Here is a 25,114-nt window from a genome sequence, read left to right as displayed (position 1 = left end):
CCAGAGGATGCAGGGCTCAATAACTTGAGCTGAAGTAGACCCTTAACCAACTGAGCCATCCAGGTGCTCCTGGAATGTTTTCTTACATTAATATTTGCTTTGAGAACTCCTCATGTTTGGACCATGTTACTGTTAGAATTTTAGTAGTTATTATGATTAATTTGTAATTCTATATATCAAGACCAGCAGCCCCTCTTCTGTCAATTGCTGGAAATAATTTTCCTAATTTATTGCTTGCCATTGAGAGTTGTTTACAACTTCTATTTTATGTAGTAAAGTATTTTCCTTTATAAAGCATAGAATTTTCCATGCCTCTTTTATTAGGGACTTACGGGATCAGAAAGCTGAAGGCTAATAGTTATCATCAGGTATCAGTTGGCACACAAACTAATGTGTGCTCTCCTCACCTGACTGCAGTTGTGTTCCTTGAGGCCAGACACCTGCCTTCTACCAAGATGGTCTGGATCGTTTCTCACCCTGACAGGCTTGCTCTGATTCTTGCTCATATTTTATTAAGATTTTGTTTATTTGAGAGGGAGGGGATTATGAGTGGGGTGGTGGAGGGGCAGCTGAGCAGGGAGCCTGATGTGGGACTCAATCCCAGGATCCTGAGATCCTGACCTGAGACAAAGGCCAACATTTAACCATCTGAGCCACACAGGTGCCCCTGATTCTTGTTCATATTGAAGATGCCTCTGATTTGAGTAGCTTTGGGAGGGAGAGTGAAGGAAACTTTGGCCACTGCCAATCTGCACATTGCCTGCAAGCCCCTAGGGCAGTGGGCCACAGAATACAAAGCTTCCAGCAATTGGCAGCTCTACAGTGAGGAGTCACCTACACAGGGCAACACCCCTTGAACTGCAGAGCCCCACAGGTTTGTCTCCTGTGATGAGGTGGCTCTAAAGCTCTCTTAGGTAGCAGAACTTAAGGTCTGTTCGGAGAGAACCGCTACTCTCAGGTGGCAGAGATTGGGTGAGTGACAAATCACACAGGGCACTTTGCAGCTCCAAATGGTCTGGATGAGGGGATCCCTGGGTGGCGCAGCGGTTTAGCGCCTGCCTTTGGCCCAGGGCACGATCCTGGAGACCCAGGATCGAATCCCACGTCAGGCTCCCGCTGCATGGAGCCTGCTTCTCCCTCTGCTTATGTCTCTGCCTCTCTCTCTCTCTCTCTCTCTCTCTGTGTATGACTATCATTAAAAAAACAACAAGAACAACAACAAATGGTCTGGATGAGAGGGATGCCAGCGCCAGGTGAGGGATATTTGTGATGGCATGTAGTTCCTAAAATATAAAAAAAATTCTCGAACATAATAATGACAATAAGACTGCGAAGGGCCCAAGCTCACAAAAGTCCTTAATTAATGCATGCCAGGCACTGTTCCCAGCATGCTACATTTATTAACATGTGAATTTACTTTGCACAAGCCTGTGAGGTAGGTAACGTTAGTAGCACCATTGTATACAAAAGTGGAGGCACCGCACAGGGTGGACAGCTTGCCCAAAGACATACACTTGGTAAGTGGGAGTGTAGAAATTGAGTGCAGGCAGCCTGACTCCAGACTCTGGGCTCTTGGCCCATCTCTATCCTTCGTGTACTTCTGAGGCCAAGGAGAGCCTTAAACTCCTGTAGCTCTTCAGCCTTCTTGGAGAGCATTGCATCCTTGTAAAGAGCAGCCAGCTGATTTTACAGATAGGGAAATGAAGGCCTGAAGAACAGAACGACTTGCTTAGAGCCAGGTCTAGGATGCAGGGCTTTGTGCATTTGATAGCTGACATTCATTTGGCACCAAAGTCAAACTCTTGGAACTTCTAGGAACAGGATTACCCTTAGATACAAGCAAAGGAATTGCCTTTTCCCAGTGAGGGGGGGCCAAAACGTAGGAGTTTTACTCAAGACTTTTCTGGGCATCCCTCTGACCTGGCCGGGAGCTCTTGAGGGCTGTGTGGGGGCCTGCTCTTGAGATATGGTCTGAACCCAGGCATGGCCCTTTGTGCAAGTCGAAGGCTTTGCCCTTGTGTGAGGAGCAGCGGACTAAGTTCCAGAAGCACAGGACTGCTGGGTCAGGGGTTCTGGAAGGTAGAGTGGAAATTGCCCCACTGTCTTCTTGCTCCTGGCCTAATGGCTCAGACCATTTTTAGATGTCAGGAAGTATAACAATATGGTACATTTATCTTGGTGAATAATGGATGAGCCCCGGGAAGGTACTGTACTTTTCCTGGTGAATTATTTACCAGAAGCCTCTAATTTGAGGGCTCTCCATTATAAATGGCCTGAATCTGGTATACAGAGAGCCCCTCCCGCCCCCCGCTTCCCCAGGTCTCCTGAGTACAGGCAAGCTATAACCTTTTGTGTCTAGTGAGTGATACACTGAGTAAACCCTGTGGCTCAAGCCAGGGACTGAGTTTGGAGTCTTTAAGGCTGCTGGGAGGGTTGGGGAAGACCTCCCTACTAGAGACACAGGAAGAGACCCACTAGGGGAGGCTGGGGGACATGTGGGGCTGAGCCCTGCTCTAGGCGGGAGGTGGGAGGGGGCCTGTGTATGCCAACATGTGTATATACTCCTGTGCTCTAGGTCTTTGTTTTTCTTGCCCCTTCCTCTGGGTCTCTGCGACTGTTACTCTGTCTGCCCGTATGTCTCTGCCCTTGTCTCTCTACCTGTTCACCTCTCGCCTTCTCCTCTTTCAGGGCCTGGGTCTCTCTCTACTCTCTGCTCATGCCTCTTCTTCTCTAAGATGGCCCACCTCCCTCTGCCTCTCTGTGAGTTGTTAGTCTCTGTCTGTCTCTGTCAATCTCCCTCCAGCCCTCTTTACCTCATTTCCCTGTCTCTATTCATCAGGGTCTACTTGCTTCCCCTCTTCCCTCTCTCCCTCCCTCCCTCCTGTCTCCCGCCCTTCCTCTTTTAACCCCACTCCCCCCTCTCTCCCTCCCTCTCTCCCTCCATACTTTGGAGGTTTGTAAGCACCTACTGGAATGGAGGGACAGCCAGTTCCAGACTTAAGTGAAGCCAGATCTTGGTGCCTTCCAGACCCTGACTCAAAGATCGACAGAGTAGGCATGAAATAAACTTGAGGTCTTTGTCATTTTTTTGGCTATTTTCAACTCAGTTATTGCATCAGCCACTCTTAGGGGCCTTTTTTTTTTTTCCTTCAGCTATTTGTGTGTGCTTTATTTATGTTTTATGATGTTTGCTCCCCAAAGCCGGTTATCCCTAAGCTTGAAGCATCTGGTGATGAGTTGCAAGTTTTTGCTGCTTTTAAAAATAACTTACAAGGAATTGTTTCCATTATTCATCAGTTTGTATTTTTTTTCATCTGTTGTTATTGATTTGGGGGTTGAAATATTCATTTTGCCATCTTTAGCCAGAATGCTTTCTCTAAATAGCTGATAAAAAAAAGAAAACCAACAACTCTCTTTTGATTATTTTCTTTAAAAAATAAAATCACCACCAGTGATTTGCAGTAAGAGATTAAATAAAAGAATAAAATTGTACTGTTAGAAAGTTTATATTTAAAGTGGGAAAATGAGGTTTCTAAGGAGTCTAAGAAGTATCTATGGTTTTTGGTTTTTTTTTAGTATCTATGGTTTGATTCTAACTCAGCAGCTGGCTTGCCTTCCACTTGCCTCTCTGTCCATGGTTCCCCCTTACCTTGTGACACCAGGCCAGACCCTGTCACATATGAGTAATATTTGAGCAATAGGTCCATGGCTTGCAGGATTTGGGCCCAACTACAAGATAGCCTTCCCCTTCAACATTTTTTCCAGCCAGGCGTGGTAGCAGAGGTGGCTGAGGGGAGAGCTTTTGATGGCAGGAGCAGATCTGTCTTCACAAGGAGGCAGTGGGCCTCATGGACAGTCTTACCCCCACACCTAGAGTCCAGGAGGGCAGCCTTGTCTATTCAAGCCGGTGGTTCTTTCAAGCCTCCTTCCTCAGTCTGGATCCTTTGTGTCCCAGGTTGAGGCCTAAAGCCTGCAACATCCCTTTCTAAGACTCCTCCCTCCCTAGAGAGAAGGGTTGGTTTCCAGAAACAGCTGTTGGTCAGACAGGTGGAGAAGGAAAGGAAAGAAAAGAAGGCTGGGGGAGGGGCGCTTAGTGGATGGCATCTGCTTCTGACTCCTGGGCCCTGCCTTGTGCCCAGGCCTCGAGGGAACAGCCAAGCTGCAGTGTGTGGTGTCCAACGGGGTCTCCTGCAGGCTGCCCAGGGGCACATTCGTTTCCTGCACATGTGTTAGGCATCGCCGCATGTCACCGGCTGTGTGGCAAATGCAGCCCGCTGCCGCAGGCCCTGAGTGGCTCGTGCTTTCCACATCACACATAGCAAAGCGATTTCCTCACATTCCCCACTCTTGTCTGCTGCGGGAAGTGGTTTGCAGAGAGCTTCTAAATATAAAAGGCTGAGACCAACTCTTTTTTTCTTATCCCTTTGAAAGCAGCCTCTTCAGTGACTTTCTGGGTTTCTGGGGAGAATAAAGGGAGGCAGGAGAAGCAGGGGTATGTGTGTATCCCACCAGGCTCCGAGGACACCCAGCAGACAGAGTGGGACCAGGTGTACAGTGGTAGAGGCCAGGGAGCTGGGGGCACACAGGCAAGAGGGTTCGGGCTTCAAGACTAATCTTCAAACTGTGGACAGCTATGTTCATCCACTTACTTGCTTAAAAAAAATAAATTCCCCTGCTTCTTCCCTCCCCAGACCTAACAGTCTGTTCATCTGTTGGGAGAACAGCAGGAGGTGGGAGATGGCCACGGGGAAGGATCTTCAAAACACGGAGCTAAATGGGAAAAAAAAGTCAGAAGCAAAGTGAGAGATAATGCAAGACCACTTACAGGAGTTAAAAGGACCCGCCCTTGAAACAGTAATCACGTTTTACCAGAGCACACACGCAGAGAAAAGGATTTACATTACACACGCTAGAAGGGTTGGGGGAGGGTGTGGATCAAAGGGAATAAGTGAAAGAAGAGAAGCAGCCAGCATGGCATCATCGTGGCAAGAATGCAGGCGGACACAGGAGCAGGGGTAGTTCCGATCCTGCCATCTACTGGGATAGCCTTGACTCCCAATTTCCTCATCAGTAAAATGAGGCTGACCCCTGTCGAGGATTCTTTAGGTCAGAAATCATGTGCCTGTGCACGGGTCCCACAAGAAGCAGGCAGGCAGAGGAGCTAAGGCAGTGCCGTCTAATGGAGCTTTTTGTGGGGACAGAGTAGATTTTACATTTGCACTGTTTGGTATGGTGGCCTCTAGCTAGGTGTAGCTCCTGAGCACTTGAAATGTGCCCATCGCTATAGAGGAAATTCATTTTAATTAAGTTACATTTCAGTGGCTCCATGTGGCTAGTGGCTACCATATTGGACAGAGCTGGTCTAAGGGATATTTCAAGTTTTAGGAGTTGGGGAGGATTTTCTTTCTTTTTTTAAAAAAATACATATTTTATGTATTTATTTGAGAGAGAGAGAGAGAGAGCACAAGCAGGGGGAGAGGGAGAAACAGATCCCCTAAGAACAGGGGAACAACATGGGGCTGTGGAACAACATGGGGCTCAATCCCAGGACCCTGAGATCATGACCTGAGCTGAAGGCAGATGCTTAACCAACGAGCCACCCAGGTGCCTCCAGATGAAGTGGAGGCTGCTCCATCTAAAGGGCAGGAAATCATCTCCTCCCTTCCACAGGGAATTTGGGGTTAACTGCTGTGGCCACTCTGGCTAGGTCTGAGATCTGTGCTTACTGCCTTATCAGCCTCCCAGGGAGGAGGCAGAGACACATAAACAGGGCTCAGAAAGCAGAATCTCACAGAGTTTTCTGAGCCTGTCTTGAAAAGTAATAAACCGAGGCCAGGTCGCACAGGTTGTAAGGTCCTGCTCCCCAGGCTGTCATGGAGTTTCTGCCCTGCCTCTGGAGGAAGGACCACAGGATGCTCAGCAGGCTCACCTGGTGCCGTTCTCTTATTGTCTCACTTTGGTCCCCCCAGAGGCTAGACTCCCTGACCCCTCTGGAGCTGTGAGTGCACTAACTGAACTCCTGAGGTCTTCCTAGGACTGAGCCCTGGCTCATTTCCCAGTGCCCTGGCCCAGCACCTGTGTCGCCTTGCCTGTAAAGTATATTATTTCCACAGGCCTGGATCACCTTATCCAAGGACATTTTAATCTGGGGTCCATGGTTCCCTAGCATGTCTGTTTTTTTTTTTAATTATTATTAAGATTTTATTTATTTATTTGACAGAGAACTAGCACAAGTAGGGTGAGCTGCAACAGGAGAGGGAGAAGAAGTTTCCCCACTGAGCAGGGAGCCTGACATGGGGCTTGATCCCGGGACCTTGGGACCATGACCTGAGCCAAAAGCAGACGCCCAACTGACTGAGCCACCCAGGCGTGCCCTGCTTCTGGGCTTTTTTACTTCCCTGAAAAATATGCAGACTTTTGTGTGTCTATAGCTAATGTCTATTTCATTTGAATATCATTGACTATCCTAGGAATCTGAAAAAGAATCACTAAAATTGGTTCCAGGAGAGGAAACTGAGACCCAGAAAAGAAAAGTAAGTTGGCCAAGATTGAATAAAGGTAGATATAGGACAAGATTGTAGGTCAGATAGAGTCTTCAGTGATGTCATTCCCCCATAAATGCTCATGGGGTATTTACAGTGCCTAGGCACTCTGAGGGACACGGCTGTATCCTATTGGGCATGAATGTCTGCCTTCTCCTCAAGGTTACAGTCTTACTTATTTTTTTTAAAGATTTATTTATTTATTTATGAGAGAGAGAGAGAGAGAGAGAGAGAGAGAGGCAGAGACACAGGAGGAGGGAGAAGCAGGCTCCATGTCAGGAGTCTGACGTGGGACTCGATCCCGAAACTCCAGGATCGCGCCCTGGGCCAAAGGCAGGCGCCAAACCCCTGAGCCACCCAGGGATCCCCATCTTACTTATTTTTAAAAAGATTTTATTTATTTATTTGACACAGAGAGAGCACAAGCCCCAACTCTGACCTCCCTGCAAAATTCTCTGATGTCCTTTCCTGTACCCTGGGGTATTTCTTTTCTTTTTAATTTTTATTTATTTATTTATTTATTTATTTATTTATTTATTTATTTATTTATTTGAGAGAGAGAGAGAAAGAACAAGCAGGGGGAGCGGCAGGCAGAGGCAGCAGAGGGAGAAGCAGACACCCTGCTGAGCAGGGAGCCCAATGCAGGGCTCTATCCTAGGACCCTAGGACCATGACCTGAAAACCCTAGGCAGATGCTTAACTGACTGAGCCACCCAAACATCCCCTCAAACTTACAGTCTAGCACAGGGGTGCAGCTCACAGCCACAGCACAGAAGGGAATATCAGGAGTGTCACAGGCAGTGAGCTATCGATGCAGGTGTGTGACCAAGGCAGAGAGGTGATCCTCTGGAGAGGCAGGATGTAAGCTGAGCCCTTGGAATGGGAACAACTTGTCAGAAAGTGGTGCTGGGTCCCTGTTTGCAACCCACAGCTACCTCTGACCTGTACACCTGCCATTTACAGTATCTCTCTTAATCCTTCCAGGCCCTACCCTGCCCTTACCCAATTTGGGCTTTGGGGGCTGGTGGCTGGGATTGGGGAGGGTACTCTGGGGAACGGGCCCTTTGTTCCTATAGCTGCCTTTTGAGCTCTTTGCAGCTAATCCAGTGTTAGGTTTTGGGGACTGTCCCCTTACATCCCCTCTTTTCTTTAATTTTATAGAAAATAAATCTTCCTGGGAAGGAGTAGCAATTGGTTTGGGTCACTCTGCTTGTTAGTGGTTGTATAGAGATTAGAACCCAGGTCTCCTCCCATCATGTTCCTTTGGCCTGATCATACTACCTCACATGGTTGGGTGTTTAATTCATTGCTGCTTCCTTGAAGACAGCCATTTAAGTGTCCCAGGTGTGGCCCTCCCAGCCCCAACAGAAGTCAGGTTGGTTCCAGGGACCAATGGTGTGGCCATTGGCTGGGAAGCGTTTTAAGCCTCTTTGCTGGAGTATTTGTCCCTCTGGCTCAGATGCCACGTGGTGCTGGACACAGGGACCTGCTGTTGCTGTGAGAGGTTGATCTTCCCCCTCCAGGGCCTCCCAGGAGCGGGCAGGACAGGTTTGAGTTGTGGTTTTCATCTAAGGTAGATGAGTTGGCCTGCTAGGTTGTTTCTGTCCTAATCTCTGGTGATTTTGTTCTCTTCCTCTAATCCGGATATGGGAACCTCTCCAGACGTTTATGGTTAAATCCCGGGACAGGAAAGTTCAGCTGGATCCCTTAGCTCTGCTCTCTCCTACGCTGCTCAGAACAAGGACTATGATGGCTTACAGAGGGCTGTGGGGCTCCTGTCCGTGCACCTGGGGCCTTTTGTAGACAGAAGGGGGTAGAAACTTCATGCTCTGCATCTGGGTCTCAGAGTTTGCTGTGGTCCGTTTCAAGTAATTCTCTGAATCCTTATGTTCTGGACTTATCAGAGAGTCTGAGTTCCTGGTGCTAAAACCACACACAATATCTTGGTGGTATACTGGTGTTAGAGAGGGACATTCCAGATCCCCAGATTCACGAACACTACTGAAGCATTTGTGTTTCTGCTGACCTCGGTGAACAGGTGAAGGGTGGGATAACTACGCTTGCTTTTAATCCATTTGGCTTATTCCTGCAGCAGTTTCCATTTGTTCCTCAAAAAAATTACGAATGTATGTGAGCCATGGACTTTTGGAATGGTTCAAGGGCAGGAGAAAGTATGCCAGTCAAATCCTGGAAGACCAAGGGGTCTGCAGTACAGTGTGTTTACCCACTGGGGAGAATGTGTGATGCAGGGACCCTGGTACCCTTGGGGCCTCTTACTTGGTGCCCTTAGAGCTTTTGGACAGAGGGGACTTGTGAGGAGGGCTGTTCTCATGTGGGTGAGGGGGCCTGGGGCTGCTGTGTTTTGTGGAGCATTTGTGCCTCTTGGGTTGAGGACTGCCTCTCCTGACTTGGGCCCTGACCCTGTGGCCCAGAAGGGGCACAGGGTGTCAGCAAACCTCTTCCTCGGGAGTTTCTGTGCCTTGACAGGAGCCACCTCAGCCTGGGCTCTGGGGGCCACCTGGGAGTCAGGGTCTCCCCCCGCAGGCACCCAGACTCTGGAGCCAGAGACTGAGTCTTAGGTGTGGAGGAGGCAGCCACTTCTGTGTGGCTGGCAGGCCTTGGGGGTGATCACCCATATGGTCACACACTGTTGTGCAAAATGCCCATGCCGGGGGCCAGCCAGTGTCTTGGTATCTCAGCTTGGTCTTGAGGTGTGTGTCTGAAAGATGGCGTTTTCTTTATTTGGTAAAAGGGAGAGAACATAGAATCAACCCATCAGGTTTGGCAGGTTCTGGGGCCTCTACAGGTCTTGGAGTGTTTTTCCTTGAGCAGCAGGAGGACCAGCCTGAGATGGGTAGTTAAGTGGCCCAGATGGATGCTTGGACCAAAGTAGCTGAAATTACTTCAGAGCAGAAAAACTTCCTGCTGCTCTCTGCTCTCCATAAAATCATGTTTACACATATGTGTGTGCACACATGCACACATAGACACACATGGGTCTCCTGGGCCTGGAGCCCAGAGAGCAGCAAGGAGGGCGGGCAGCAGACCAGACGCTTGCTGGGGGGGCGGGGAGTGGAGTTGGTCTGCTGCCCACACAGCCTTTCTCAGGGGGCTGGGGCCAAGGCATAGGCAGTGTCTGCATAGAGATGGCTGTTGGGGAGCTGAGGAAATGGCTTGGAAAGTGTCCTTATGGGTGTTTGCAGCTCCAGATTTGTTGGGGTTGGCACCTGGCGTGGGCAGACGGCTTCATGAGCCTTCTGTGCCCAGGGGAGCTGCCCTTGTACCTTGTACTTGCTGTGTGCTGCACTGTGGGCTTTGTATATGCAAACCCACCTGGCCTCACACGGCCTCAGTGGTAGGGCAGGGTCCCCATTTCACAGCACGGAAAAGGGTACAGAGAGGCCAGGCTAAGTCTGGCATTTCTGCCAGGGGCTCCTGGATCTGCCCCTGAGCCTTCTGCCCATTTTCCCCTCCAAGCAACACAATAGACGGAGTTCTTCCGCAGGCCATGCACCCTGGGCACGCCTCTGGTTGCCCTCTCAGCAAATATGGGTGCCACGGCCCTGGGCCAGCCTTCCAATGGCAGCTCAGAGCAGGGGCTGGGTGCATGGAGGAGGCCTGGTGGCTGTTCTCTCTGCCTTTTATAACATCTAAAGTGGGCCCCAGCCAAGCACTAACCAGGACCTGCTGTGAGCTGACGTCAGGACAGAGGGCCCCGCAGGGCCAGCTTTGATGTTTCCCAGGCCCTGTCGTGGGGGCGCAGGAGGCTCTGAGTGGCAGTCTGGGAATGCAGCATCTCTCACCACAGCTACAGAGCAGCCCTCACCCCAGGAGGGGATGCCGGAGGCTGAGCTGGGGTCCCTCTGAGTCATGCCATCTCTTCTTCCAGCTCAGGTTTCTGTGGCCAGTGGTCTGTGGTTCCTGCGAGCCTGTGGCCCCTTCCCTCCATCCCACCCCCACCTGATTATTCCCCTCAAACTTATCTGTTGTGGAGGCTCCTCCCCATCCAGGGTCTGGGAGTGGTCCTGGGCCTCTGGAGGGGGAGCTTCCTAACTTTCTTAAAATGAAAGTCCTTGAGCAGGACGGGTGACAGTGAAAGAAGGAGCAGTAGCTACCGTTCACTGGATTAGTTCTGTCCGAGTCTCTTCACCTGAGTTTCTGCCTTTGTGACTCATGATAGCCTACGAGAGAGGCAGAGGGAGCCAAGGTAGAGATTGTCCATCTTCCTTGCCCAAGGTCAACACCAAGCATGAGGGGCAGGAGTTGAGGCCGACCTGTCTGATTTCACACCCTTAACTAAGGTTCCTCAGCATGAGCGAGACTCCTGTCTCCCTGGGTCTGGAGAAGCTGAGCGGGAAGTGAGGCAGTTCACCTACACTTTGACGGCAGTGGTCTCTCTTTGGCCTTTAAGGAGCATCCTGAAATTCTGGATTGAGGGTCCCAAGAATTTGGTGAGTCACCTTTGTAGAGGCCCCTTGGCACATCAGCCTGAGTCTGCCCATCTGTGTCATGCGAGGCAGTCGGGAAATGTTCCAGACGCCTCCACATTCACCAGTTCTTGCCCCACACTTCCTTTAAGGTTACCTCAGTCAGCCAGTTAGCTGAGCGGCTTTGTGTGCCTGGCACTGTCTACAAGAGGGCTGTCTGCCTCTTCACCTGGCTGTGGGGACTGAGCCCCATTGTGGAATCAGCCATTTCCAGGTTAGTTGAGTTTGTGGACAGAGCTAGGAAGAGCGTGGGGCTAGGAATTGGCTTCCTTGGGTCATGGTCAAAGTAGCTGTTTGATTTTGGGCAAATCCTTACGTTTCCCTGGACCTGAGTTTACCTCTCTTTTCTACAAAGGGGTTGTGCCGAGTTGCCTGGTGAGGGCAGGGCCACATTCCTGTGTGGTGATTGGAAGTGAGTGGGGGTGTTTAGAATGTCAGGGTGACTGAGGATGTGCTTTTAGCAGGGCCCAGAGGACAGATTTGTTAACTTGCAGAGTGGGTGGGATGGACCAGCATTGAAGGCAATTGTCCCACCTTGAGAGTTGGGAGTGCCCCACTGAGAAGTAGTGGAGGTAGCTCTGGGCCCTTTCCAGCTCCATGGCTGTCTTGTGGGGTGGCACCTTTGAGGAGGTTGGGAGATGGACCAACACCAGGGCAGCCCCTCATCTGGACCTCACTCTGAGAGATTCTAGACTTATCTTGATGCTGACTTTAGGAGGAGCCTAGCTCTTACACCCTAAAGAACCAAACTACCATCTGGGGCTTGGAACAGCACTCTTTGGGCCACTATTGGCCTCCATCGGTTTGGGAAGGGAATAGTAGGACACCCCCCCCCCCCCCTTAGCCTCTTGCCTACCAGGGCCACTTTGGTCAGAGGCAGAGCTGGCTTCTTCATGTAGGTGCCCCAGGAAGCCTGTTTCTTCTTCCTGGAGGAGCTGCATGTCCTCTTCTGTGTCGTCACCCACCCCTGGCAAGTGGGCTGGTGTTCCAGGCTCAGCAGCTCGGGGCCTCTGCAGGGCGCCCACATGGGCCAGGAACAAAGCCCGGTGTGTTAACTCCTGTTGTCACCATGCCACCTGCCCAGCCCTGCCCTCCGCCTCCTCAACCCATCTGCTGCTCAGGACAGGTTTCTCCCTCTCCCTCTGCTCCTACTGGCTATGGTTCCACCTTTGCTTGCAGGGTTCCCCTTCTCTGTGGGTGCTCTCCAGCCTCAGCTAGGGCTGAACTATTGGGGTGCAGGAGGGGGAATGGATTCAGGTGAAAACCTGGAACCACTGGGCTCCTCTCTCAGCACAGACAAGCCAGCCATGGCCAGACACATTGTTAGGGATAGAGGGTAGGATGTGAGGGTGGCTCTGGCATGTCTTTGGCAATAGCCCCAGATCTAGAGAATATTGGCTTCTCCTGTGGTGGAGTGGGTTGTCCCAAAGAAGTCCCTGGGGGATGCTGGGCTGCGGAACATCTATGGGTAGAATTCAAAGCCACCTCCGATGCCGGACCCTCAGTGGGGCTGTGAGTGTGAGTAATCCTTCCGAGATGCTCTGTGGATCATGACTTAACTCTGCTCAACATCCTGGATTCTGAAGATTGATGGGGAGGGCTGCCTGCTAATGTCCTCTGTTCCTCAGTCCAGCCTCAGGACCCGCAGGTCTGAGGCTTCTTATACTGAGACTGTCAGGTGTCCCTCCCCCCTCCCCCCAAACCTTGGAACTCCCGCTCTTTTCTGTGCTCTAGAGGCACTGGCTGCCTGCACTGTACACTGGGCATGAGCCTCTCCGTGTTCTGTACAACCGCCCTGTGCCCCCTACTGACAGGTATGTGCTGCGTCTTTGTATCCTGCAGAGCACCCAGCACAGTTGAAGAGTTTCTCAATGGATACTTGGCAATTGTGGTCCCCAGTCCTTCTCTCCTGCACGTCCTTGGACACCTCTCCTGTGCAGAGCCCCTTTCCTCCTCCAGCGCACAGCGTGACGGGTGACCTGTGTTAGGATAGTGGCTCTAGCTCCTCCTGACTGTGACTCTCCCGTGGTCCTATGTGCAGGTGCCCAGGCGGCCATTGTCTTCATCAAGGAGCCATCCTCCCAGGACGCATTGCAGGGACGCCGGGCGCTGCTCCGCTGTGAGGTCGAGGCTCCAGGCCCTGTGCATGTGCACTGGCTGCTGAACGGGGCCCCTGTCCAGGACACCGAGAGGCGTTTCACCCAGGGCAGCAGCCTGAGCTTCGCGGCCGTCGATCGGCTGCAGGACTCTGGAGCCTTCCAGTGCGTGGCCCGGGACGACAGCACTGGAGAGGAGGCCCGCAGTGCCAACGCCTCCTTCAACATCAAATGTGAGAGGTGGTGGGGGTAGAAGGTGCTGTGCTTGCTCCCTGCTGGTCCCTCCCTTACTGAGCCCTGTGGGACCCCTCCTTTCCCTCAGCTTCTCCCATTTCCAATTGAATGGGTCAGGGAGAAGGCAATTGTGGTTAGTTCTTTCTGCATGTGAAGGGAAGAAAAGTTTTGTTTTTTCCAAATCTAGGACCTTCAACCTGCTGGATGCTTTTGCAGATGGCTAGAGCAGCAAGGCAGCTCAGGGCTGACCTGCCACAGACCGGGTGGACACTCTGCTTCTGGTCCCCTACCCGCCCCCACCAGCCCCCCAACTCGTGTGTAGCCCTGGCCTCAGCTCTGCAGGGCTTTTCTCTGCACTGTCTCTTGGCTCCAGAGGCTCCTACAGGATGTGTCCTTTTCTGCTTTTCTTCCTTCCCTCTGCCCTCTGCTCTGCTTACTCTGCTCTGCCCCTCACTCTGCAACCATGGCCTCTGCTGCAGGGATTGAGACCGGTCCTGTGGTCCTGAAGTATCCAGCCTCAGAAGCTGAGATCCAGCCACAGACCCAGGTCACACTGCGTTGTCACATTGATGGGCACCCTCGGTAAGGAGCTGGCTTTGGGGCTGGGAGTGGAGAGGGTTCTTCTAGACAAGTAGGGCTATATCCCCTGAAACCTGGGCCCTATTCAGATGCACCTCACTTCATTCTGTGACCATTCCTAGTGACCCCAGGAGGAGCATTGTTGTGCTGCTGAATGATCCTGGATTCTGGGAGCTGAGAGTTGTAGAAACTCAACCCGATTATGCCCCTGAATTGTTGTGTGCCATTGTGCAAGTCACTCCCCCTCCTGGGCCTTGTTTTCCCCATTCCCTCTGATTCTGCATCTTGTCCACTGGCCACCTGAGTACCCCCTACTTCCCTGTTGCTGACCCCCTCGGTCCCGCAGGCCTACCTACCAGTGGTTCCGAGATGGGAGCCCTCTCTCTGATGGTCAGAGCAATCACACAGTCAGCAGCAAGGAGCGAAACCTCACCCTCCGGCCGGCCAGCCCTGAGCATAGTGGACTTTACTCCTGCTGTGCCCAAAATGCCTTTGGCCAGACCTGCAGCAGCCACAACTTCACCTTGAGCATTGCTGGTGAGCCTGGGGTGGGGATGGAAGAGGTGCAGCAAGGATGGGGGGGCCTCACTACTTTGCGTGTTCACATACTAGTGCTTCTCCCACTCCAGACGAGAGCTTTGCCAGGGTGGTGCTGGCGCCTCAGGACTTGGTCGTGGCGAGGAATGAGGAAGCCATGTTCCACTGTCAGTTCTCAGCCCAGCCACCCCCAAGCCTGCAGTGGGTCTTTGAAGATGATACTCCCATCACGAACCGCAGCCGGTAAGTCACCTGGCAAGGGATCTTCTAGTATGGTGGTACAGGTTGTGTACTGCCGGGGTACATTCTTTACAGACATCATGTATCTATAACATGTATTACTTCAAATTGCCAGCAGATGGCAGTAGAATGTCTTGCTGCTACAAAATGAGTTCAACAAAGGGAAATTTCCAGGAAGGGCATCTTTTTCCAGTTTGCACAAAGGCACTGTATGAGCTAGTGGTGGCTCTTTTCTCTTTATTTATTTATTCATGAGATATACACAGAGAGAGAGAGAGAGAGAGAGAGAGGCAGAGACACAGGCAGAGGGAGAAGCAGGCTCCATCCTGGGACCCTGGGATCACGCCCTGGGCCGAAGGCAGCCACTAAACCACTGAGCCACCAGGGATCCCATTCTCTTCCTACTCCCCTCCTGCCTATATGGGTCTTCTGGGATGGGGAGTAGAGATCCAGGGTTGGAGGGACACAGAGGACCTGGAGACCATGGATGGTAAGGTAACCTTACACATATGTGTACACACACACACACTTTTTGGAGGAAGCAAACACTTCCAGAAAGTTCTGGGTGGTGCCGGCTCCTTTATCTGGACTTTTGTCCTTACCTGGGGCCCTATGAGAGTAGAGAGCACTTTGTGGTGTCCAGCGTGGCCTTGGTCCTTGGGGGTGTGGCTCCCTAGGCTAGGGGCTTGGATCCCACCTGGCTTCAGGCCTGAAGATAGATAACCAGTAGTTCATCTGGTGTGGCTGAGGAGCTTCTGACTGCTGGGGCTCGGTGACTCACTGGCAGACTTGTCTTAACCCTGCAGGGAGATGGCCCTATGTCTCCACAGTTACATACTGTTGATGGCTTGCTGTCTCTCACTGACACACTGTTGCTCACCTTGCTGCCCTAAAAGCTGAGTCTCCTATAGATGGAACACACTTGCACACACCCATGAATGAGTATGCGTGTGCACATGTACACACACACACACACCCCAGTTGACATGCTGGCTTCCTTCTCTCTGTCCTATTCCTGGCTGATTCTTCCTACATCTCTGACCTTTGCAGCCTGGGGTTCCGTCTCATGATCCCTTCCAGAAGGAGGCCAGGGGACCATTTCTTCCAAATAGCACTTCTCCTCTTTGCAGGCCTCCACACCTCCGCAGAGCCACTGTATTTGCCAACGGGTCCCTGCTGCTGACCCAGGTCCGGCCTCGCAATGCAGGAATCTACCGCTGCATAGGCCAGGGACAGAGGGGCCCTCCTGTTGTCCTTGAGGCCACGCTTCACTTGGCAGGTGGGTCCCTGGGTCTGGGGCGCCGAAGGAGGGGCTGCCTTCAACATTGTTGGCACACAGAGTCTTAGGTTCCTGATTTCACTCAGGAAGCAGCTTGGTGGGCGGAGAGGAAGAGGATGCTGGAAGCAGAAAGAGATGCAGTTTTTTAGGGGTTTGTGCTAGAAAGGGCCAAAGCTTGCTATGGGAGAGCATGAGGAACCTTGAGATCCACAGTAATCGGGTTGTTTGCTTCCTGCTCCCCTCCCTGCAGAGATTGAAGACATGCTACCCTTTGAGCCACGGGTATTCACAGCTGGCAGTGAGGAGCGTGTGGCCTGCTTGCCCCCCCAGGGTCTGCCAGAGCCCAGTGTATGGTGGGAGCATGCAGGAGCCCGGCTACCCACCCATGGCAGAGTCTTCCAAGAGGGCCATGAACTGGTGTTTGCTGGTACCGCCGAGAGTGATGCTGGTGTCTACACCTGCCATGCAGCCAACCTGGCTGGTCAGCGGCGACAAGATGTCAATATCACTGTGGCCAGTGAGCACCTTTGCCCTGAGGGACAAGGCGAGGTGGATGGGAGCCCAGGTCCCATGATGAGGCCTTGGTCTCTGGGTGTGATGTGCAGAGGCTTCCCTGTGCTCACCTGAGGTCCTCTCAGCTCTGGGTTCTGCATGCTTGGGACCCAGTCAGCTGCTGGAAGGTGATGCTGAGGTAGACCATGAAAAGCCAGGCACAGAAGTTGGGGTAACAACCCACACAGAAAAACAGTCCTCTGGCTGCAGAGCAAGAGCAGGAGACAGGGATTCTAGAGACCCAGTTTCCACTCTTTGCCCAGTGCATGGAGTGACAGAGTGTAGCAAGCTACCTGCTATGCCAGGGTTCAGTCTCCTCATTCATAATGTGGAGCTAATAACCTACTATCTACCCTATAAGGTGGTCAGGAAGATCAAATGTACTTGCAATCAGCTGGTTGGTCAGCTGGTCGTTGGCTAGCTATTCCCTGGTGTCCTCATTTGCATGTCTCAAAGTTGACTGAGGATGTATCTACTGGGGTGCCTCAGGTATCTCTCCCACGGCTGCCCCAGTATGCCAGCTTGGACCTCTTAACACACAGGTGCAAGTGCAGTGGATGCTGCAAGCCTTCTCAAGGCATCAGCTCAGCAGTCGTACAGTGTTACTTCCACTGTGTTCTGTGTTGGACCAGGCCAGCCACCGGCCACCCAGACTCTAGGCAGTAGAGAAATAGACTGTCTCTTGATGGGGAAAGTGGCAACAGCACAACGCAAAGAAACAAGGGATGAGAGAATCATTTACAACCATCTTTGCAAGCAATCTGCCACACCAAGTCAGAAAGGAAGTCTTTTTTTGGGTTTTGAGTTGGAGAGTGACATTCTCAAAAGATCGCTCTTAGCTGTTCTGAGAAGACCAGAGTGTTAGGGGCAGAGTTGAGACAGGGAGCCCAGTTAGTAGATGATTGTAATCATCCAGGGGAGGTGTTGAAGGGCTTAGAACAGAAGTGGTAGCAGTGGAAGTGAGAGAGGTGGTCAAATTCAGGATTTTTTGGGAGCTAAAGTAGATAGGATTTGTGTAGAATGGATGTGATGGGAGGGGGCTGTAGAGAGGGAAGTCAAGGTCAGGTTTTGGCCTCTGCTGTTGGCTGCATAGTGGCAATGTTTACTGAGATAGGAAGAACTGGGATGAGCAGGTTCCAGGGGAGTTCACTTGTTCTTTTTTGTACATATAAAGCTCAAGATGCCTGTTGGATATTTAATTGGAGATGCTGGCAGGCAATTGGGTTTGCAAGTTTGAAGCTCATGGTGGGGGAAGGTCAGGGGTCAGGATATAGGTTGGGAATCATTCACTTATATGGCATCAAAGGCCATGGACTGGTTGAGATCATTCAGGGAATAAGTATGGCTAAATCAGAACAGGGATCTGAGGACTGAGCCTTGGAGCATTTCAGCATAATAAAAAGATCAAGGAGTCATATGGACCAGGGATTTGAATCCTATTTATCAGGTGTTAGCCTATTACCATTACTTCTTTAAACCTCTGTCTTCTCAGCTGTGAAATGGATATAGGAATACATACGTATGGGGATTATTGTGACCATTAACCAAGATCATGTTCAAAAGATGCTGCCCATAGGCCCTCACTAAGGGGTAACTATTGTACTTTCCATGGAACAGACAAGAGCTTCCTGAACTCAGGGTCGAGTGTAGGATTTTGAAGGATTGGATCCTTTGGTTTTGTACACATGTTCATTGGTCTTCTGTTCCCTCCCTGCTCCTCTAGCTGTGCCCACATGGCTGAAGAAGCCCCAAGACAGCCAGCTGGAGGAGGGCAAGCCAGGTTATTTGCATTGCCTAACCCAGGCCACACCAAAACCCACAGTCATCTGGTACAGAAACCAGATGCTCATCTCAGAGGTGAGAATGAGGGTTGCTCTAGATGGAAGGGGGCAGGTTTCCCTTCCAGGGCTCTCCTCTGTGATCACCTCCCTAGCACTCCTTCCCCCAAAGCTCCCCTGAAGATGCATGTGGGGCTTTGGGCTGAGACCCGCCACAGTCACATAATGTGTGCCACAGGACTCGCGGTTTGAAGTTTCCAAGAATGGGACCTTGCGCATCAACAGTGTGGAGGTGTATGATGGCACGTGGTACCGCTGTGTGAGCAGCACCCCAGCTGGCAGCATTGAGGCCCAGGCCCGTGTCCAAGTGCTGGGTGAGTGCCCATGCATGGGGAGAGCACCCAGCCCAGCGGGCAGGAGGGCAAAAGGGAGGGAGCAATGGGGGCCCAGATCTTTAGGCCTTCCTTAGCCTATCAAGCTGCCTCAGTTCCTCCTCTTCCCATTCACCCACCCTCCCTCTATGAAACAGAAAAGCTCAAGTTCACACCACCGCCCCGGCCGCAGCAATGCATGGAGTTTGACAAGGAGGCCACGGTGCCCTGCTCCGCCACAGGTCGAGAAAAGCCCACTATTAAGTGGATTCGGGCAGGTGGGTACCAGGTGGGCATGGAGTGCGGGTGGGTGGGACAGTCCACTAGTCAGATATATGTATGTCTGAGGACCACCTGAGGGCCCAGCACTGTGCTAGGGGCTGTGGGAAAGACAAGAAATGTGGGGCTGATTTATAGTCAGTTACAAAGAGAGGAGCCAGCCATGAAGAAGGTCAGGTCAGGAGGCATTAGACATCATGTGAGATGGTTGAGGCAGCAAGTGATTGACTTGGTCCAGACGGTCCTGTGAAGTTGTCTTTCTTTCTTCAAAATGTCTTTATGTCTTTGGGACATAAAGATAACACAGGTGCTTTTAGAAAATTTGTGTGGGGAAGTGTCTGGTGAGCTCAGTGCACCACTCTCGATCTCGAGTTGTGAATTCAAGTCCCACGTCAGGGGTACAGTTTACCTAAAAGTAAAATCTTTAGGGACACCTGGGTGGCTCAGTAGTTTTGGGTGGCTGACTCTTGGTTGCGACTCATATTGTGATTTCAGGGTTGTGAGATCAGGCTCTGTAGTGGGTATGGGGCCTGCTTGGGATTCACTCTGTCTCCCTCGCCCCCTCGCCCCCCACTTGCATGCATGCTCTCTCTCTTAAATATATATATATTTTAAAGATTTTATTTATTCTTGGGAGACAGAGAGAGAGGGGCAGAGACATAGGCAGAGGGAGAGGTAGGCTCTCCCTGGGAAGCCCAGTGAGGGACTTGATCCCAGGACTCCGGGATCACACCCTGAGCCAAAGGCAGATGCTCAACCACTGAGCCACCCAGGCATCCCCTTAAAAAAAAAAAAAAAAAAAAAAAAAAAACTTAAAAAAATTTTGGGAGGAGAAATGCATAATCCCACTATCCATCATCTTTGGGTGTGTGCCCTTCTTTTTCTATGTATATCCATTCTGTTTGCACATAGCAATTTTATTGAACATATAATTTTCACTTATTAAACTTACACGAGTAAGCCATGCTTACTGTAGAAAAAGAAAGATAGTTAATTATGTAATTTTATATCCTTTTTTACTTAACGTTATCAAGCATTTGCACATTTTTATATATAAACCTTGGTTTTGATGATTGTAGTAATATTCTGATGATTGGATTCACTGTAATTTACTTAAATATTCCCTAAATGTTGGAGATCTGGGTTGTTAACCATCCTTCCTCTCTCCCTTTTTGCCTTTCTCACCCTCTCTTTTTATTGCTGCAATAAACATCTTTAAGCCAAAGCTTTTTCTGGATTTGGGTTTATTTCCTTTGGGAGAGGTTCTCAGAAATGGAATAATTATGTATAAAAGGGTATGCACATTTTTGCAACCCTTGCTGTAGATTGCCAAGTTGTCTGTTAAGGGGCTGGGCCAGTATTTACATTTCCTTGAGTAGTGAGATGGAGGGAGTAGGACTGCAGGTTTTCGGGGAGGAAGCGGGCTTTCCCCACTCAGGTGCTCGGGGAAGCTTTCTGTAGGAGGTGGGGCTCCAGACGGATCTGAAGCCTGGATGGCAAAGCCCAGAGAAGCAATTCTAGGAGTGAGAAGTGAGAGGCGGTGAGGATGAAAATAAGGCAAAGTCGAGGCTCAATCAGAAGTCCCAGTGCCTGGTTCAGGAGTTTGGACTTTGTCTGTGGGTGGTTAGGAGCAGCAACGTGTTTTTGAGTAGAGGTGAGAGACTGAGTGCACTGCCAGCCACCCATGTGACTCTGGTCAAGCTTGTCATTTCCCTTTGTTGCTCCCACAGATGGGAGCAGCCTCCCAGAGTGGGTGACCGACAACGCCGGGACCTTGCACTTCTCTAGGGTGACCCGTGATGACGCAGGCAACTACACTTGCATCGCCTCCAATGGGCTACAGGGCCAGATCCGTGCCCATGTCCAGCTTACTGTGGCAGGTGCGACTGTGGCAGGGCCCTGGGGCTGGAGCTGGCAGGCACCGTGGGGCACCCCACACCCTGCCAGCCCCACAGCTCATGGTTCCCTGCCTTTTGTTGGGCTTTTCCCATCCAGTTTTCATCACCTTCAAGGTGGAGCCAGAGCGCACGACCGTGTACCAGGGCCACACAGCCCTGCTACGATGTGAAGCCCAGGGAGACCCCAAGCCACTCATTCAGTGGAAGGGCAAAGACCGCATCCTGGACCCTACCAAGCTGGGACCTAGGTAGAGCCATCTTCTTCCCTACCTACTCTCTTGTGGCCTGGTCTTCCCAGGAGCTGGTGAGGTGGGCAGCACTGTGGCTTCTCTCCTTCCGGCAGGATGCACATCTTTCAGAATGGCTCCCTGGTGATCCACGATGTGGCCCCTGAGGACTCAGGCCGCTACACCTGCATCGCAGGCAATAGCTGTAACATCAAGCACACGGAGGCCCCCCTCTATGTTGTGGGTATGTGCTGGGAAGAGGTGTCCTGCACAGGAAGTTCTGGGGCCAGACTTCGTTCACATCCTTGTTTTCATTGGCTCCCTGTATACAGAAGACCCTTAAATCATCTTTTTTTTGGGGGGTGGGGTGGGGTGGCAGGATTAGCTGTGTGCCTTCCACCATGCTATGGCATAGTGTTAGGTTCCTTGCTTAGAGCTGGGCTGTTGCTGATTTAGCATTCCACAGCCAGTGTGTGTGCGCATGTTGGGGAGGTGTGGGGGTGGTGCTTTTGTCCTAAAATGCTTCTTCCCAGGTCTCCTGCAGCAGCCACACGTATCTCTGGGTGGGCAGGGAGAAGAGCTTACAAAGGGTGCAGCACGGAAGGGTTCCTTTGCCTTGGAGGCCCAGAAAGGATGATGCATTGGGTAAAAGTCTCTGCCAAGAGTCAGGGACTCAGGGTTCAGGGAGAGCCTCTCCGGGTCACCAGCTCTATGCCCTTGGAGGCGTCACTTCCTCTCCAGGGGCTTGTTTCTGCATCTGTAGAAGAGATGTAAGATGTGGTTTCAGTGAGAGGTTCTCAAACTTTTGTGGTTTAGCAGCAGAACTGTTTTTCTAGACAGAATATTCTGTGGAACATTAAATGGATAATAATGAAGGGTTAAGGCCCCTTGGTTGAAGCATTAGGTGTTGGTGGGAGTCGGGGGATCCTGCATGGTCTCTTTCCCTCTTCCCTAATGATTCCTTGCTCCTCTTTCACCATTGGACCCTAGGCCATTGAAAGCCCCTAGACTAGAAGATCCTTTCCACAAACATGTTTCTTTTCTTTTTTGGAGGGGGTGTGTGTGTGCAAAAAAGGTGGTTTTTATTAGAGCACAGGAACAGGACCCATGGGCAGAAAGAGCTGCCTACAAACATGTTTCTTGAACAATTTGCTCTATGTCAGGCAGGGTCTGGGATCCTAAATCAAATTCCCACTGCTTTTTAGGGCCTGGTCCAAGATATTGAGTCACTTAGGAAGCTTGCTAAGATAGTGTGGGATTGTGTTAGCATCATGACAGGCATGTTTTTTATGTGTATCCCTAGCCTTATGTTCAGATGCACACCAGCTTGGGAATCACTGGCCTCATGACCTTTGGAACTCTCTGTGGTGGGGCCCAGGGACCTTGGTGGGGCCTAAGGACCTACCCCTTGTTAAAGCCAGTGACAGTGGTGACCCTCCCTGGTTCTCTGGCTTGGTCAGGCCATCGAGTGTTTGGGAGGTGATCTTGCGTAGACTGGAGAGGGGCCGGTAGACAAGTAGGGCTGCGTTTACTTCACTGGCCCCTGCCCAGACCCTTCTGTGTGTCTCTCAGACAAGCCGGTACTGGAGGAGTCGGAAGGCCCGGGCAGCCCTCCTCCCTACAAGATGATCCAGACCATCGGGCTGTCCGTGGGTGCTGCTGTGGCCTACATCATTGCTGTGCTGGGCCTTATGTTCTACTGCAAGAAGCGTTGCAAGGCCAAGCGCCTTCAGAAGCAGCCTGAAGGCGAGGAGCCAGAGATGGAATGTCTCAATGGTGAGGGCGGTGGTGTGGAGGCCATGCAGGTTGCAGGTGTGTGGGCACTAAGCGCCCTCCGGCGGCCACAGAGAGTGCCGTGGCGCTGGGGAGCCTGGCCTCTGGCAGAGGTGCTCCATCCCTCGCTGGCCCATTTCCAGGCCTTGGGTCGGAGCAACCAGGCTCAAGAATTCCTTATTGGAGCCTCTGGGCTCGCTGTGTGTTGCTCTGCCTGCTTCTCCCTGTACTGCTAAACTACAGATACAGTTAGTACGTGTGTTCACGTTTCTGTGGCACGTCTTGTCCCCCCGACTCCATTAATTTTTTAGTTCCCCTAAGGGCACTCTGTTTCTCTTCTACCCATCCCCTCAGAGGCATTGCTGGGTTTCCCCTATCAGTTTAGGCATTCAGGAACAGAGTTTGGGTCTCCCTCGTTGTGATTCCCCCTTTGTACCCGCTTAGGGCTTTGCACAGAGGAGGCCCCATGAAAGCAGAAACGCTTAGGTTGACGTAGTGTCCAGAACCCAGTGGCTCAGATGAGACTTCTGCACTTGGGTCCATTTCAGAGGTTGTAATCAGCCTCATCAATCAGTGGCTGTGCTCTGCGGGACACTTGTACCCCCTCAGTTCAACAGTTGGACTGGCCTTTCTGTGTGGAGCACCACGATTGGACCCACTTGACAGAAGCAGGGGCTTGGGACAGAGAAGTGAGGTCTCCATGGTGGCCAAAGTGTCCAGTCTCATCTCAATAACTCCCCTACCATACCCTTTCTTTCCAGGTGGGCCTTTGCAGAATGGGCAGCCTTCAGCAGAGATCCAAGAGGAAGTGGCCTTGACCAGCTTAGGCTCTGGCCCTGCAGCCACCAACAAACGCCACAGCACAACTGATAAGATGCACTTCCCAAGGACGAGCCTGCAGCCCATCACCACCCTGGGTATGCTGCCTTAGGCACAATTGTCACAGCTTAATGACAGACCTGTCTTGAGGCTGGGTTCGGGCTGGTGGCTCTGAAGGCTCCAAAACCTAGACCATGGGAGCTAGGGGTGAGAAGCAGAGGGGAGAGATGTCTAGTGCCTGTACACGCCTTGCCTCCATGGCTCTCATCTTTGCTGTGTATTATTAATTGGAGTTTCCTTTATCTTTTAAGAAATTTTTTAAAAATTTTACTTAAACTTAATTTGCCAACATGTAGTATAACTCCCAGTGCTCATATCATCATGTGCCCTCCTTAATGTCTGTCACCAAGTTATCCCATCTCCCCACCCGCCTCCCTTGGGGTTTCCTTTAGACCAACTGCCTTTATTTTATTTATTTATTTTTTAAAGATTTTATTTATTCATGACAGACACACAGAGAGAGGCAGAGAGGAGAGAGAGGGAGAGGAGGGAAAGGCAGAGGGAGGAGCAGACTCCATGCAGGGAACCTGACGTGGGACTCGATCCAGGGTCTCCAGGATCATGCCCTGGGCTAAAGGCGGCCCTAAACCGCTGAGCCACCCAGGCTGCCCTGACCAACTGCCTTTAAAAACAAAACAAAACTGATGAAAGTGTTGTTCTGGGGGAAAAAAAATGTGAGAAATAATGGATCTGTGGTAGTTAAGTTTTTTCCGAGTATACGTTAGAAGTGGAACTATTAACATGTTTATCAAGAGCTACCTAGAATTCTCATACAAGCCATCCTTTGGAAAATGCTGGATATCATCAGTTCTACCCCTTCGATTTACTTTTGGAGACCATGAAGCACAGGGTGGGGTGCAGTGTGGTTTGCTCAGTGCCCAGTCCAACTGAGTGGGATGCAGCGAAATTTCCCCTCTGTGTGGCAAGGAGAGGCAGGGCACCCTCCCCAGTCAGGAACTTCTCTGCTGGGGTGAGGGCAGCTGGCTGACTCCAAACCTGTACCCACAGGGAAGAGTGAGTTTGGGGAGGTGTTCCTGGCAAAGGCGCAGGGCTTGGAGGAAGGGGTGGCAGAGACCCTGGTGCTTGTGAAGAGCCTGCAGAGCCGAGATGAGCAGCAGCACCTGGACTTCCGGAGGGAGTTCGAGATGTTCGGGAAGCTGAACCACGCCAATGTGGTGCGGCTCCTGGGGCTGTGCCGGGAGGCTGAGCCCCACTACATGGTGCTGGAGTATGTGGACCTGGTATGCTGGGGGCACCTGGGAGTTTCTGGCGGGGGTGGGGACGCAGCATGGGAGCCTTAGCTCATGTGGTCTCAGCCTGTCTGCTCTTGCCCCTGGAGACACTCAGCCTCCTTTCCCTGCTA

General features: G+C 51.4%; 1 protein-coding gene across 1 annotated transcript in view; it reads left to right on the top strand.

The window, feature by feature from the left end:
* The window catches only part of PTK7 (protein tyrosine kinase 7 (inactive)), a 64,110-nt gene that overhangs the window by 29,094 nt on the left and 9,902 nt on the right, over positions 1-25,114 (top strand). Inside the window, exons 2-16 of the mRNA XM_072832934.1 lie at positions 13,071-13,358; positions 13,839-13,941; positions 14,285-14,475; positions 14,568-14,718; positions 15,846-15,994; positions 16,245-16,511; positions 18,270-18,403; positions 18,563-18,698; positions 18,854-18,973; positions 20,705-20,854; positions 20,970-21,120; positions 21,216-21,343; positions 22,672-22,875; positions 23,634-23,789; positions 24,760-24,992. Coding sequence (XP_072689035.1) covers positions 13,071-13,358; positions 13,839-13,941; positions 14,285-14,475; positions 14,568-14,718; positions 15,846-15,994; positions 16,245-16,511; positions 18,270-18,403; positions 18,563-18,698; positions 18,854-18,973; positions 20,705-20,854; positions 20,970-21,120; positions 21,216-21,343; positions 22,672-22,875; positions 23,634-23,789; positions 24,760-24,992 — 2,561 coding nt within the window. The remainder of the gene's footprint in view (positions 1-13,070; positions 13,359-13,838; positions 13,942-14,284; positions 14,476-14,567; positions 14,719-15,845; positions 15,995-16,244; positions 16,512-18,269; positions 18,404-18,562; positions 18,699-18,853; positions 18,974-20,704; positions 20,855-20,969; positions 21,121-21,215; positions 21,344-22,671; positions 22,876-23,633; positions 23,790-24,759; positions 24,993-25,114) is intronic.

Source organism: Canis lupus, chromosome 7 (assembly GCF_048164855.1).
Source record: "Canis lupus baileyi chromosome 7, mCanLup2.hap1, whole genome shotgun sequence".
In the NCBI taxonomy this organism is placed as follows: domain Eukaryota; kingdom Metazoa; phylum Chordata; class Mammalia; order Carnivora; family Canidae; genus Canis; species Canis lupus.
The sequence above is the reverse complement of the archived record's forward strand: the minus strand, read 5'-3'. Positions and strand labels throughout refer to the sequence as shown.